Raw genomic sequence first — 14799 nt, forward strand, 5'->3', positions numbered from 1 at the left:
CATTGTCACTGTCCTCCCGTTGATCATCAATTTGCTCGAGCGGGCCCAGACACGTCTCCACTGTGACAATTGTTACTGTGTTTGGCATATCGAATACGTCACAGGTAGCTTGCCAGGCTCTGCCGTGCGGGCGAGATACTCTTGGTAGCTTGCTGGGCTCTCTGAGAGGGGCGGAAGAATCGAACTTTATATATAATAAAGTCTGCTGTAAGCTAAGGGAGTTGGTGAAGGTTTGGCAACCCTGAGAGCTTACTTAAATTCAAGATAGTAGCCACTAACCAGTGTTACTTTAGTTTAATTGAAAGTAACCAAAAATTGAAATCCAGTTCCATAGGCTCACTAGTCACATTTTAAGGCTCAGTTGCCTCATGTTGCTGATTACACTTGTCACCACAGATCCAAAGACACCTTTGCAGAAGATTATATACAGGACAAAGCTGGTTTAAATCAAAGGGTCTGTTGCCTTGATTGGGCTAAAATCAAGGCAACATTCATGAAAAGCTGGTTAATTGAACTGATGACCACATTAAAAATTGCTTGTACTTTCTGTCTTCTTTCCTTTAATAAAAATCGGGGCATGTCAAAATCTGTTACCCCGTATTTTGGGCAATTTTTTCAAGCTGTTAGAACATTTTTGATCACTGTTTACATCAGTGCATGTGAATGCATTCAGAAAGATTCTATAAAGGAGGCCGTCTTAGCTTTTCTTCATTGAGTTTCTGATTTCTATCATTAGCCTCAACATCTCTGCAATCATTCTTATCTGGTGGTTAACATGTTATTTCTCCACTCCTCCTTTTCTTCCCCTCCAACATCTTCTGAATGGGAAGCTAGGAAATGAAGAGATTCTTAAAGTGATCATTATTTTCGTAGCAGCTGGTTCTTAATAGCTCCAGCTTTGTGACAGAGGTGACAGGATCTGTTTCCGCAGCTTCATTGCCCTAATTATATTCCTAATGGATCACAAGTTCGGGGCTAAAGCAATGTTACATATTGTAGTGTCTGCAGGGCAGCCGTTTTATGGTTTGCTGAGAAACATCTAAATGTAACATGTGTAGCCAATGCACTTACTGTCATTAGTTAACCAAGCAGCCCATGTGCCTCTTTCAGCTCCCTGACCCACATTTCATCCATGCTTTGCTGTTTTTCTCCTGCAGGGTTATTTCCTGAGTAAAGCTTAGAGCTTAGGAGTCTCCCAGCAGAGAGCTCTGTTCTGACCTTCCTCAACAGGCACTTTTACCTGCTGGGCTAGTGTTTTTCTGCTTCCTAGTCAATCTGTTAAGATTTTTAGCAGGAGATTCTTGGATACCTTTGCACAAAACATATGGGATATTGTAATTACTTTGGCCTGGTACAGTTTTAGAATTGAGAGAGCAAGGAAGAGGTACAAATCTTCTGTTCATAAATAACCAAATCTGTGGGCATTTTAAAAAGCATTCTGAGCAGCAGGGGGATTTATGTGCCACGTTTCACCCCTGGCACACTTTCCAAATGAATTGTTCAAAGAGAAGTTATATTAGGACAAATAGAAATGACGACCAAGACCAGATGTGGATTTTAAGTTAATATTTATGCAACACCCAAAGGGAAGATGGTATTGCACAATAAACTAAAAATGTCTCAGGCAAATAAGGAAATCTTTACCCCGAGGAATTGGCACTGCAAAGGTATGAATTATACAACAAAGGACTGGGAATGCAGAACAAATGCAGGGTAGGTTGGGCAACTATTAAAAAGCATTCATTGAGGAAGTGGTAAGGTGGCAGATGTGTGGAACCTACAACAATGAAATAAAAACTAAGCATTTTTCAGGGCTGTCTGTGTCTAAGGTAGAAAAGTAAAGCCAGACTAATTTAATTCCCTTCATCTGTTGGGAACAGTCAGGGCTTTAAGTGGAATAGACACACGCACATACACACACACACACACAACACATACATATGTGGATATGTATTCAGAACTAAGGCAGCAGTGCCATGATGGTAAGTACACCTTAATAAACTAAAATGCAATGACCATCTTAAAGGATGGTGATGACATCTTTAATCTGACTTTCCACCTAAATCTGTTCTCTGAAGGAAGAAAAATGCAGCACTGGCTGCTTTTTGACCCTAGGAGAACAGTCTGACACAGACCAACTCTTTATGCACTGGAAGAATATTCAAGAACATCCAAGTGGATGTCTCAAACACAGCAGAATTCTAGGTCTTCCATTGATCATGGATGGCAAGATGTACCACTTTGCAATATTTCTCAGCCTCTAAGACTTCCAATTCAGAAGAATTGAGGGAAGTGAGAAGAGAAAGAAAAGGAGTAGGTGGGTGGAGAAAACATTTATTTAAAATGACCGGAATCTTGAAAAGTAGGGAGAGTTATGGGAAATACTAACATGTTTTTAGCACTCTCAACCCAAACCTCTCTAAAATGTTTATGCCCCAGAGTCCACTTCATTATTGAAGAGAACTGTTTGATGGTGACTTCCCGCCATGGGTTTTCATGTAAAGTTGACTCCTCCTTAAACATTTTAAACCCAATTCCTCTCTTGGCTGTTAATTCTTCCCTCGCTTCAATGGCAGCCACAAATAAGTTTACCATCTCAGTGAAATTTGTGGCTGGCTTTGGGTAAGAATTCAAGTTTTATTTGATGTGCAATAAAAAGTCATTGAAAAATTTTAGGTAATTTGTAGGTTTTTAAAAGAAATGTAATGCCTGCAGTCATGAGTGGGAAGGTGAAGGCATTGTATGAGTAGAGGAAATGATTCCTGCATTGGTCAAAGTAAGAAATGAGGCTAAGTGTGGAGCTAAATGGATATGATGGGGTATGTCTGAGACGTGTAAACATTCAGGTTTCAGTTAATAAGGAGGGAGGCAGAAGCTAGAGAATATTATAACTGCCATCACCTTGTCATCACAGCTCATGTTTTTATTGCCCTTTGGGCCTTTAGGGTGCTTTACACAGGGAATCTACCTAAATCTTCCTAACAGTACTCGTTGCCACCAGTGTCTGAGGGGTGAGAGAACTAAGGCACCAAGAGGTGAAGGCCTGCGGGGAATAACTGTCGAGAGGGGTCTCAGACTCAAGCCTCCCTTTCTAGTGTTTCTTGCTCTTCTCCAGGGCTCATTATGTCAGTGGAGGGCCTAGATACATAAGACCTGGATAGGTCAACGGATAAAATTTTAATAATTCATCATCAGTGGGCACCAGTTGGGATGTGGTGGGGGAAAGATCACCCCTTGCCGTCAAGGTGCAGCCCTAGTGCTGGGGAAATAAGCTCAAAGGCCCGAAATACTCGCTCAGCCTCCCCTGCACCACCAGGTGTAGAGCTGGACCCGGGCTTGCCTCCCCATCCCATTTCCTTTCATGCATATTTATGGTTTTTCTACAGCACAAAGAAACGGGCATATCGGGCATGGCACAATTGGCATAATAAATATTCATTATTTCCTGCGTGAAATCTATATAGATGTCCTTTGTGACATCAAGAAAAGATGGAGCTTCGCTCTGAAGACGCCCTATACCGCACAGCAGTTGGTACTGAATCCCACAGTATCGCGCCCCCGGGAGGTCTGGCAGTGGCCTGAAATAATTACTTTTCAGGCCGCTGCCAAACCGACCTCCAGGGGGCGGCGGGAGGGACTCGAATTCTTTGCAGGCCTGTTAGGAGGCCTGGCTGGTTAGAGCTGCCCCTGCGGTAGGCGTCGGGGGCACCGCACGGCGTCCGCGGGCTGCACACAGGTTTGCTTTCCATGCACGCCGGTTGCTATGCAGCAGGGGGCGCTGCAGTAGTGTTCATCGCGGTCCAAGAGAGCCACTCTCCCCGCCAGCGAGCGGCCCAGCCAGGAGGAGGAGGCGTGGCAGGCAGCCCACGGCCCGCTTTGGTCTTGCAACTTTAGTACCCAGCACTCATTCTAAGCAGGCCATCCATTTGTCTAGCCCATATTTCAGCATGTTGGATGCCTTCCATCCAGTCCTGCATCCGGGAGGAAAGGAAAGGGCATTAGCTTCCCGCCCTGCTGGGTTTAACGATAGCGCGCTGTACCAGAAGGTAGAGCCTTAGCTCCGCTCGCTGTCCTCGGGGTCAAGCCTGACAGTTCCCTGGAAAGCACCGAAGCCCCCGCAGCTTGTGCGGTGCGTGCGCGCACGCCCTCATTGTGTGTGTGTGTGTGTGTGTGTGTGTGATTTTAACTTAAATGCGAGGACATTTGTCCTCCCTGCAGCTCCTTCGCACTTGTATTTGGGACAAACCATCGCTCAGGGCAAAAATTTCTCCCCCGGGAGACGACGCCACCCTCCCTGCCCCCGCCCCAGTGAGATTGTGTGTTGTGACAACCGCAGCTGTGGTACTTGCCAAACCTGTTCTTCCTCTTCGGTCCACCAGAAATCTCTCCAGAGGACCGGACTTACGCCTGGCAGCGCTTGGCACACTCAGCGAAGGGAGTGCAGCTTCAGCTGGTGCCAGGCGCTGCCAGGCAGCAAGTGGGACGTGAGATCACGTCTTCCTCGGCCCGTTTCTCCTCTGGCCCTCACCCAGCCCCTCATTCCCCCCCGCTCCCTCCCCCGACCTCCCAGAACGCACTCGAGCTAAATCCGGTGGGCTGTCTCGGAGCGGTCGCCCGGAGTTCCCTCCGGGGTTTCCGAAGTGGAATCGAAGGTGAAAGAAACAAGAGCCGGGCAAGAGGCGGGTGGGAGGAGCCTGCGGTCAGGGAGGGGGCGGAGCCTAAGGCCAGCGAAGCGGGCGTGGGAGGAGCCTGCGGTCGGAGGCGGCGACGTGGGAGGAGCCTATGGCCGCAGGGGCGGTGGTGGGAGGAGCCAATGGTCGGAGCGGGCGTGGTGGGCGGAGTCTGAGGGGAGGAGCTGGGTGGGGAAAGAGGCGGGCCCAAACCGGGATGGAGGGCCGGCCACGCAGGCGCGGGGGGCCTCTCCAATAACCCCACGCGGGAGCTGCTGGAGTCTCCAGCCACCGCTTCTCACTTCACTGGCGAAGGGGCTGGGGCCATGGGAGGGAGCTAATAAAGAGTGAATGAGCTGCAGCCGCGGTAGCGGCGTGACTCCCGCCCGAGCAGCTCGGGAGCGGTGCGCCCAGGAGGCGGCGAGGGGAGGCGGCCCGACCCTCCCACCCTCCCCTCTTTCTCTCTCTTTCTCCCTGTAGCCCGGCTCGGTCAGGTCCCTCCGCCCCCATCCCGCACTCTACCACCTCCTCCCAGTCCCCCTCCTCACCTCGATCGCCCCGAATTGCCATGGGTTAGGGAGGGGACCGCAAACGAACCGCGCGTACTACCCAAGCCCTGTGCCTCCGCCGGGGGGCGCGGAGCCCGAACGCCGCTCGCCCGCTCGCAGGCGCCGGGCATGGGGAGCGCGGTGTGAACCCGCAGCCGGGGAGGACGCGTGAGCCGCGCGGAGAGGCGCCTGGAGGAGGAGGAGGAGGAGGAGGAGGAGGAGGAGGAGGAGGAGGAGGAGGAGGCGGAGGAGGAGGAGCGGGAGGAAGAGTGGCCGAGTGGAGAGACCCGAGGGAGGAGGGGAGGGCGCGCGGGGTGGGTGGGGAAGCGAGGGAAAAGTGAAGCTGGGAGGAGAAGGCGGCGGAAGGTGGGGATTGATGCTTCTGTTTTTTGTTGCCGCTGCTGCCCTCGCTCTGGGAGCTGAGCAGGAGGGAAGGCAGTGGAGAGATGATTGCAGAGTTGGTGAGCAGCGCTCTGGGGCTCGCCTTGTACCTCAATACCCTGAGTGCGGATTTCTGCTACGATGACAGGTAAGGCGGCGGGGAGGAAGGGTGTGAAGGGCAGTGTGCGGGGGGGACCTGGCGCTGGCCCTGCAGCTGTCCGCGTTCAAATGTTGCTGGGAGGAGCCGGTCCGGCACCTGGAGGTGCTGGGGACCCGTAACCAGGAGCCCCGAAAGCGAACGCCCGGGACGCGAGCGCGCGGGGCGGGAGGGGGAGTTGAAGCGTCTAGTTTGCAGCAGGTTCTCCCTTCTCGCTTCCTTGGCTCTTGGCAGAGGCTTAAGTTTCGTAGCGGAAATCGCGGCAATTTGGGAAACTGTTTAATGAACGTATTAAAAGAAAAGAAAAGAGGTCTTAGGTCTTTCTGGGTGCAACAAAAAACACATTAAGCGATTTGACGTCTGGGCTGGATGGAAGCCCCTCCCCACCCCTTGATCTTCCCTTAACATTTCCTTTTATTGATGGGACACTTTTATTTCCCGGGGTTAACACACGTACTTGACAGTTGCCAAAACAGTGGAGAGAGCGACCGTTGGAGCGACTTTACTCCAACTTTCCTTTATGGGGCAGGCTATGTACTTTGAACAGGATGCGGCGGCGGCTGGTCCCCCACGCCCCCCATCCCTGCGCCCACTCTAGCTTACCGATCGATACTGGAGCACTTTGGAAAAGATTAGGCTTTCATTTCTGTTTGCGAGATTTACATTAGAGGGTTTTTTTTTTTTTTTTGGTGCTAATTGGGGGAAGAAGATGCCCCTAGAGACTGAAGTTGCCTTCTACATTTGGGTTACTTTGGTTGGCTAATGAGACCTGAACTGTGTTGTCAGAGAAACTGCATCGATTTCTGGGAAATGTCACAGTTGTGGTCGTGTTACTTACCTAGTTTTTAAATGTTGTTAGTGTTTAGAACTGATGAAAAGCTCCAATAGCCATTAAGGAACATTCCAATTTGTGCCTTTTCGGTGACTTAATCTGATTACAATTAAAACAGATGCATAATTAAAATATATTGGGGAGAACAGCATGCCTGGCTAAACTTGTTAACCGTCCTGGGGTGTTTCATGCTCCATTGAAATTAAACCATCCAAAAAGTGAGCACAGATTTACTTTGACAGCTTTTCAACAGCCTCTCTGGGCTATGGCAAGTGAATGGATCCCCAGGGCCAGGGCGAGGCAGAGAATGAACCTCAGCAAAGTGGCCGATAGTGAGGGGAGGTGAAGGTGGAATTTCCTCTAAGGAACCTAACTTTAATTCTCTAGTGTGGCCACTCTCCAGCTGAAAATGTGATCTTGGGTGTGTGCCTTAAATTAGCAACTCTCAGGCCATAGTCTGTTATAAAATTCGCTTGACAATAGGCACAAGAACATCCGGAAAACCCTTCTTTCTGCTCTTTATGTAGTGTCTACGGACTGGATAGGAAGCGGCTGTTAAAATCCGTCTTTTGCCCTCAACTTACAAGCAGTGCAGAGGTCGTAGTCATTATGATACATGCTGTGAGAAATGGTCTGTAAGAGTTTGGTGAGCCGTTTCTATCCCTCTAATTTTGTGTTATGGATGCCATGCACCTGCTACTTCTTTGAGCATTTTTCGTAGTCTGGCTTCCAAAAATGAGTGACTTTTCACTGAAAGTAACTTAGGGATAAATGTGGTCAGTGAGCAGCTCTATGCATTCAGTTTAAATAGTGAATATTTAAGCCACGAAGACTAAAACATATAAAAACTATTTTTAAGTGGTAGGATTAACTAAATTGGGGGGGGGGGGTCCTTAGAAAGGCTAGAAGTACTGCAAAACACTGCTATTTGCGTATTCCTGTTGTTTGCTACTCTTCACTGCTGACTAGTTCTTTAAGGAAAACGTGTCAGAAGAAAGTACTATGTAAAGATTAAGACTGAAACTAAAATTGCCTGTATTCTATGCCTGATGCTATAGACTTAGTGCTTAGAATGTGTTCTTTAGTCATTAGAAGTGTTAAGATTTTGTAAGGCAGGGGGGAGGGAAAAGTGAGAGTGTGATGATAAATTAGTTGAGCTTTGATAGTAATTGTTTTAAGTTCTTATAAATGCTTTGACTCTAATTGAATGTCAAATTCCTGATTTCTGCTTTGCTGCGTAGATGAATTTAATGTGATGATTTACCCATTCATATAACTCATGCCATGATAAATAGAGGACATTTAGTCATATAGTTAATGGTATTGAGGGCCCTAAATTTTAATTATACTTTGCTGTAATTAAAAAGGTACATTTTAACCTGATTTTCTTAAATAGAGAGGTAGTCAGTCATATATCTTTAAGAGCATGAAGTCCTAAAAGTGTCAAACTTGGTTTTTACATCTCTTAGAAATTAAGAAGTACATACTAATAAAAGCATAGAACTGACTTGGTGTCTGAATAACAAATTCAGGTGACTCAGTGCCCAGACACCCTGTAAACTGTGACTCTTTAGATATGCTTTCTGTTTAACTCTCTCGTATATGAAAAGAGTTTGAGAGTTAAATAGAAAATTGTAAGACAATGATAAGAGTTTATTTCCACCATTCAATTTCTGATGACAGAGATTCAAATTTTAAACTTTGAGCAAGTTTTAAACTCTCAATCTCTCTGCCCCTGACACTTTTCATGCAGTACAGTTTGGAGGAGGGGATGCTACCAGTGAAGAGAGCAATGTTCAAGGGGAGGGAGATGTCACTTATTGTCGATTTGCCTGATTGAATCAAGAGTTTGCTGGAGTAATTCCTGAATGCAGAGCCAGCAGTAACCCCTGAGCATCAATGGGTGTGACCCAAAAAGCAAAAAAAAAAAAAAAAAAAAAAGAGTTTGCAATTTGGAAGATGAATCTGGCATTTCTTTTGGACTGTATATTACTGTAACTTAAGCATTATTTGCTGTGGTACTTCTCAACGTTTTCATTTTTAAAAAAATATAGTGATCAAGTTTACTTTATAAGCTGTATATGTAATTGCTTTCACTGTTTGATGCAATTTGGTTGAGACTGTGGTAATCCGAAACTTTCTTATAGCAAAATTAATTTCCCTATGGTAAAATTTAATAATTTACAAGTGTTTCTATGTTTAATGTCAGGCTCTGGCTATGATGTGATGACACAGTCAAAAAGTAGAAGTCACAGTATCTGATGTAAAAGTGTATATGGTTTCAGCTTCATTCACTTGCCTTCAATCTAGTAATGGTTGCATTGAGTCTTAAATTGTGGTTAGAGTAAATATGAAATTACAAATATGCAGTTTTTGCCAATTTTTAAGTCCCATTGCATCTTATTTTTTAAGGGACCCTCTCATTTTGTACAGAAATTGGTGTTTAGGTCAGTGGAAAAAAAAATTGCTGACCCCAGATTCTTGCTCTTTGACGTACATAGTTGAGGTTGTCTTTGCATCATTTTTTTCATCCTTAAGTGCTGTTATATGTATTTCATGAAGGTAGTATGAAGAGAAGCAGTGAGTTCACTTCAAAGCAATAGAAGTAAACTGTAACCGTTTCAATGGCAAATTCAAAGCTTTGAATCAGTGGCTTGTCATTTATGATAGCAAGAGGATAATGCACTGATCATCATCTTCTCCCTCCTTCTTTCCCTCCCTTCCCTCCTCTCCTCCTCTGCCTCTTCTCCTCCTCCCCCTTCCCCCCCATCCTCTCCCACCCCTCCTCCCTCCCTCTTCTACTTCTTCCTTAATCATGAGCCACATGTGGAAGTGCTTAGGGGGGCAACTCCTAATATATTGTTTGGGACTCGCTCGCAGTGAGACCATTCTTAGGAAGGAACAAGCAATCAAGTGCTTCAACTCTGAGCTATCTCCCTAGCTTTGGTTTTCTTTTTAAGACCAATTGAGTTTTTATTTGTTTTTTCCCTACATCTGACTGTGCTCAGGGCTTATGCCTGGTTCTGTGCTCAAGGATCACTTCGAACAGTGCCAGGGATTGAACTCAAGTCAGCTCTGCCAGACAAGCGCTCTACTTGCAGTGTTATCTCTTTGCACCCCCATTCGGGATTTTGGAAGCAGGAGCTGGGTGTGTGACTGCTTTGATATTTTCCCCCTTGTGATATGTTTTATGTTTGTTGAACTTAGCAGTGGTCATTGCCTTTCCCTATAGATCTTTTAACTATTCCAGACTGCCTAAATTGTGTGAAACTCAGGAACATTCCACAGCAAATATTTATGCCTGAACCCAAACTGCCCCACCTCTTAGTAACCCATCTGGAACCTAGTTCAATTGAATGTAAATGTAAATCTCAGTTTTTACAGAAATACTCTAGAGATATTTCTTTTTGTCAGTCATACAGATTTTGATTAATGGGATCTAAAATGAAGGGGATTGAGGATTTAAGGCATGTTGACAGTTTTTTAAAAAATTTTTTTATTATCTAAAGATGTGAAATTCTCCTTTCTGCTATTATTTTACTATTATTGTTAGTTTGAACTTTTGACCTGGTATGATAAGAATTCTCCTGTATAATGGCTAATCATTCTGTTAACGTCTCTCTAAAAGGTTCACTCCAATTGCCTTACATGGGTGATCTGGGATTGCAATCTTAAAATTTTAGAAAGTTCAACCATTGAAGATATAGCTAGCATGTATTTAAAAAGTAGATTTAGAAAAAATTACTACAGAAAACATCATGGGGCCAGAGAGATAGTATGGTGGAGTTGGTCATTTGCCTTGTACACGGCTGGTCTCAGTTCAACCTCTGGCACCCCTTATGGGACTCTGTTCCTGCCAGGAGTGAACCCTGGCAGGATCAGAGCAAAGAGCAAAGAGCCAAAAGTAAGCTCTCAGCACCACCCAGTGCAGGCACACAGGCACTCGCCTTCCTCCTCCCCCCATCGCCCCCTCCCATGGAAATAAGGCATATGTTTTCTCTGTATCAAAAGTTATCCCAGCAGGTCTCCATTAGAAGAAACAAATGTGTATACAGAAGTATTAATTTACCTTTTGATTTTTTCCCAGTACACTACACTAAAAAAAATTATGCAGTGCCAGAGTGATAGTATAATGGCTAGGGCACTTACCTTTACTCATGGCTAACCTGGGTTGACTCCTTGGTACCACATAGGGTTCCATGGGTTCTGAGAACTTTCAGGTGTGGCCCCAAAACAACCCCCCCCCCAAAAAAAAACTCAGAAAAAAAGAAATGCATGGAATTAATGATTTTTAGTTTTGAATTATTCGGGCAGTTTTTTTTTCCTAGCTAAGTTTTGGTTAAGTTACATCAGTTTGGTAAGATTTATTTTGCTGTTAGAAGAAGTACACCTCTTAATCACTGTAACACTGTCCTCCCTTTGTTTGTAGATTTGCCCGAGCGGGCCCAGTAACGTCTCCATTGTGAGACTTGTTGTTTCTATGTTTGGCATATCGAATATGCCACGGGTAGCTTGCCAGGCTTTGCCGTGCGGGTGAGATACTCTCGGTAGCTTGCCAGGCTCTCTGAGAGGGGCAGAGGAATCGAACCCGGGTCTCGCAGGTCAGCCGCGCGCAAGGCAAATGCCCTACCGCTGTGCTATTGCTCCAGCCCGCACCTATTAATGGTAAATTTAAATTATATAAAGCTGGTATAGACCCCTTTGCCTGACTTTCACTATCACAATGGGGTTAAGAAAGAAAAAAAAAGAAAAAAAGGCCCTCCCGTTGATCGTCGATTTGCTCGAGCGGGCCCAGTAACGTCTCCATTGGAGACTTTGTTGTTACTGTGTCTGGCATATTGAATACTCTCGGTAGCTTGCTGGGCTCTCCGAGAGGGGCGGAGGAATCGAACTCGGGTTGGCCATGTTGGCCGCTTGTAAGGCGAACGCCCTACCCGCTGTGCTATCGCTCCAGCTATTGCTCCACAATGGGGTTAATCCCAGCAAATGACTCTAACTCAAATGCAAGCATTGAGTGGACATGTACAAATGTCATAGGGGAAACTGCTTACTAGCCAACTGTCTAAGTTGTTTTGTCATACATGTATGTATATTTGATTATTTATAAGGTCTTGTCATCTGGACTATTTCAGTGTTGATATGTCCTGCTGGTAATGTGAGTCCCCTGCTGCTATATTTCTGAAATAGCCACACCCTTTTGTATTCCAATGAAAGTTAGAAGCACAGTTTGTCTTCTTAATCTCTTTGCTGTTGTTCAACACTCTAAAAGCACTTGTTTAAAATGTCTGTAAGGGTGCAGCTGTTTTCTCACTGATGAAGGACATATTTTCTCTAAAACAGGCAACTTCATGATATCAGAGGAATATAAAGTTTAAGGTATTCTGAAAAGTCTTTGATTACCTACTTTGTTGTAACTATTATTCTCACCCAAAGTGCTTTTGAGACAGTGATATTCATCTTTTAAATTTTTTGTTCATTTATTTCTTAGAAGCTAATAGATGAGCTTTAGGGACTCCCTTGAACGGCTTTGCCACAGAACTGACAGCCTCCATGGAAAGGACAGTGAATTGCTCAATGTAAAGTCCTCTAAGTCCTTGCCTCTGGACAGCTGTCCTCATTTGGAGTCTTGTGAAAAAAAGTGAGGGCGGATGTTTGTTATCAGGAAATACAGTCCTGTGTTTTTGTAGAGGAAAATGTGCTGTAATATTTTGCATGACAGGTGTAATTTAAGCAAAATTCTAGCTTTTTTTTTAAAGATTTGATTCTTGTGTGCTTTTTTAGAAATAAATCAGTACATTCAATAGCTTGCTAATTCTGATTACTACTAGCCATAGGCCTTTCATATACAAGGAGCATGCTATGGAGGGAATTGACAGCAAGCATCGTGCCTACCTTTGTAGTCCTTCCCAGTGTGTGCTTGAATGCTTAAAACTAGGAGTCTGTGAAGGCATGCAAATACTACTTGCTTGCTCTTTTAATCAGAATGCCAGTTTATTTTATAATATCCTATTGATTTAGTATATTATATTTTAAAAGTTATGATTGGGACTCTTGTTTTATCTTTCTGGGATTATTTGTGCCTCACTCATGTTAAATTATTTAAACTAAATTTATTCTAATGTCCTGATTGGCACTTTAATGCATGTGCCTGGAAGTTTTGAATTATCTCTAATTGTTTCCTTCCTAATTTTCCTAGTCAGTTTTTTTTTTGAGGTATTTTACAACAACTAAACTCTTTGAGTTAATTAGATTTCTTTCTACTGGTTATATGGATTGAAGAATTTTGCCAGAAGAGGTTTTTTTGGTGGCATTACCCAAGCAGTTGATTTCAGTAAGATGCAATATTATCAAATTTCTATTGATCGCTCTTCCTCTAGATTTCTCCTGTCTGATAGATTACTCTTGAATCACAATTTCGCACCAGATTTTTTCTGGCACTTAAGTTGTATTGGAATTAAAGTTATAAGTATTCATTTTATTCTTTTAGAAACTATTTGAAACTATAATTTGAGTTTCACTGTGACGTCCTCTTTACAAGTAAATGAGAAAAATCAAACTATTCAGAAGAATTTGGAGGAAGGTGAGAGCATTGAAATGATTAGTTTTCAAGAATCTACATCAAGTTTCTGGTTTTTTTTTTTTAGAGTATTTATTTAAGGACTTTTCATCAGGTTCACTTAATTTGAGCTATTAGAAATGGTTGTTTCAAAGATGAGCTGAAGAGATTTTGATTTCCTCATGTCTAAAAATATATATAGAAAGAGACTGAAGTAGAAAGTTCTAACTCCAGTTTTAGATTCCATTTTATTGTGGAGTTAAATGAAATTCTTTGTCTCGTTACTATTCATAGGCTGTATACAGGACACATTGTTTGGGGCATTACCTCTGAGTCTGTTTTTTTTTTTTTTTTTTTCAGATTTTTGTTAGTGAAACACCATGAGGTAGAGTTGTAGATTTACAAATTTTTGTGCTTGGATTTCAGTTATACAGTGATCGAATACCCATCCCTCCACCAGTGCCCATTCTCCACCACCACGGTTCCCAGTATCCCTCCCACCCCCATCCCACCCATCCTACCCTGCCTCTGTGGCAGGGCATTCCCCCTTGTTCTCTCTTCCTTTTGGGTGCTGTGGTTTGCACAGGAGGCATTGAGTGGCGATCATGTTTGGTCTAGAGTCTACTCTCAGCACGCATCTCTCATCCTGGGAGGATCCTCCCAACACCCTTTATTTGGTCCTCCCTTCTCTATCTGAGCTGCCCCTCCCCCAGTGTGTGTGGCTGGCTTTCAAGCCATGGAGTAAACCTCCTGGTACTTATCTCTGCTATTCTTGGGTGTTAGTCCCCTATTTTGTTACTTTATGTTCCCTAGATGAATGCAATCTTTCTACAATCTTTCTATGTCTGTCCCTCTCTTTCTGACTCTGAGTCTGTTTTTAAAGTACCTTAATATTTGGCAAAGGAGATGCTGTTTGCCTCTGATAGTTTCATGTAACCTTTTGTTTTCCTGATTTCTTTGCTGCGGCATTTTGTGGCATGAGACAGGGTATGAAGTGTGGGCATAGCATGCAGTTACAGTCGAGGAGACTGACTAAATTATACAATCTGTCAAATGAAGCACACATAAGTGCCCTTAGAATAGCAGCTGTGTGCCAGGTATTGTGGCTAACGAAAATGTTTCTGTCAGATCCCTTTGTCTTTGATGATTACCTTTCACTCTGGAATTTATATATAAATGTCTTATTATTTCTCAGGAACATGAAGTTTAAAACTGAGGAAGTTCATTCTGGCCTAGTACTATGGCTTAATTAGAAAGCAGCATATAAAAAATGCCTTGGGGTTGAGGAATTAATTTACATTTGAAGCTAAACATATTACACATCTTGAGGATGAAAATGCCTTCTGAGTTTTCAGATGTTTCTGACTTTTTAAAATTGGAATTGAAGGAATCTGATGACATAGTTGCTCCCTTAAGTCACTTCTGCTCTGTTCTTTCCATCCCCACCCTCCACTGTTTGGTAATCTAGATTCTGTAATCGAGGTCCAAAGGTGTGTTTGACTATACTTGGCTAGAAATTCTCGGTAGGCATCATTTAGGAGTATTTTAAGTTCAAAAGATGGGTAGTTTGCTGAAGAGTGGCCACTGGGGCGCAATCTAGCTCTTGACATTTTGAACAGCGTTAAATGATGGCAAAGAAGTATTTCAAGCAGCCA

At 44.1% G+C, this 14799-nt stretch overlaps 1 protein-coding gene across 1 annotated transcript in view; it reads left to right on the forward strand.

Moving 5' to 3' along the window:
• The first annotated feature begins 5551 nt into the window (after positions 1–5551).
• The window catches only part of TMTC2 (transmembrane O-mannosyltransferase targeting cadherins 2), a 473463-nt gene continuing 464215 nt past the window's right edge, over positions 5552–14799 (forward strand). Inside the window, exon 1 of the mRNA XM_056116407.1 lies at positions 5552–5747. Coding sequence (XP_055972382.1) covers positions 5665–5747 — 83 coding nt within the window. The 5' untranslated portion in view covers positions 5552–5664. The remainder of the gene's footprint in view (positions 5748–14799) is intronic.

The sequence above is a fragment of the Sorex fumeus genome, unplaced genomic scaffold (genome assembly GCF_029834395.1).
Source record: "Sorex fumeus unplaced genomic scaffold, SorFum_2.1 ptg000003l, whole genome shotgun sequence".
In the NCBI taxonomy this organism is placed as follows: domain Eukaryota; kingdom Metazoa; phylum Chordata; class Mammalia; order Eulipotyphla; family Soricidae; genus Sorex; species Sorex fumeus.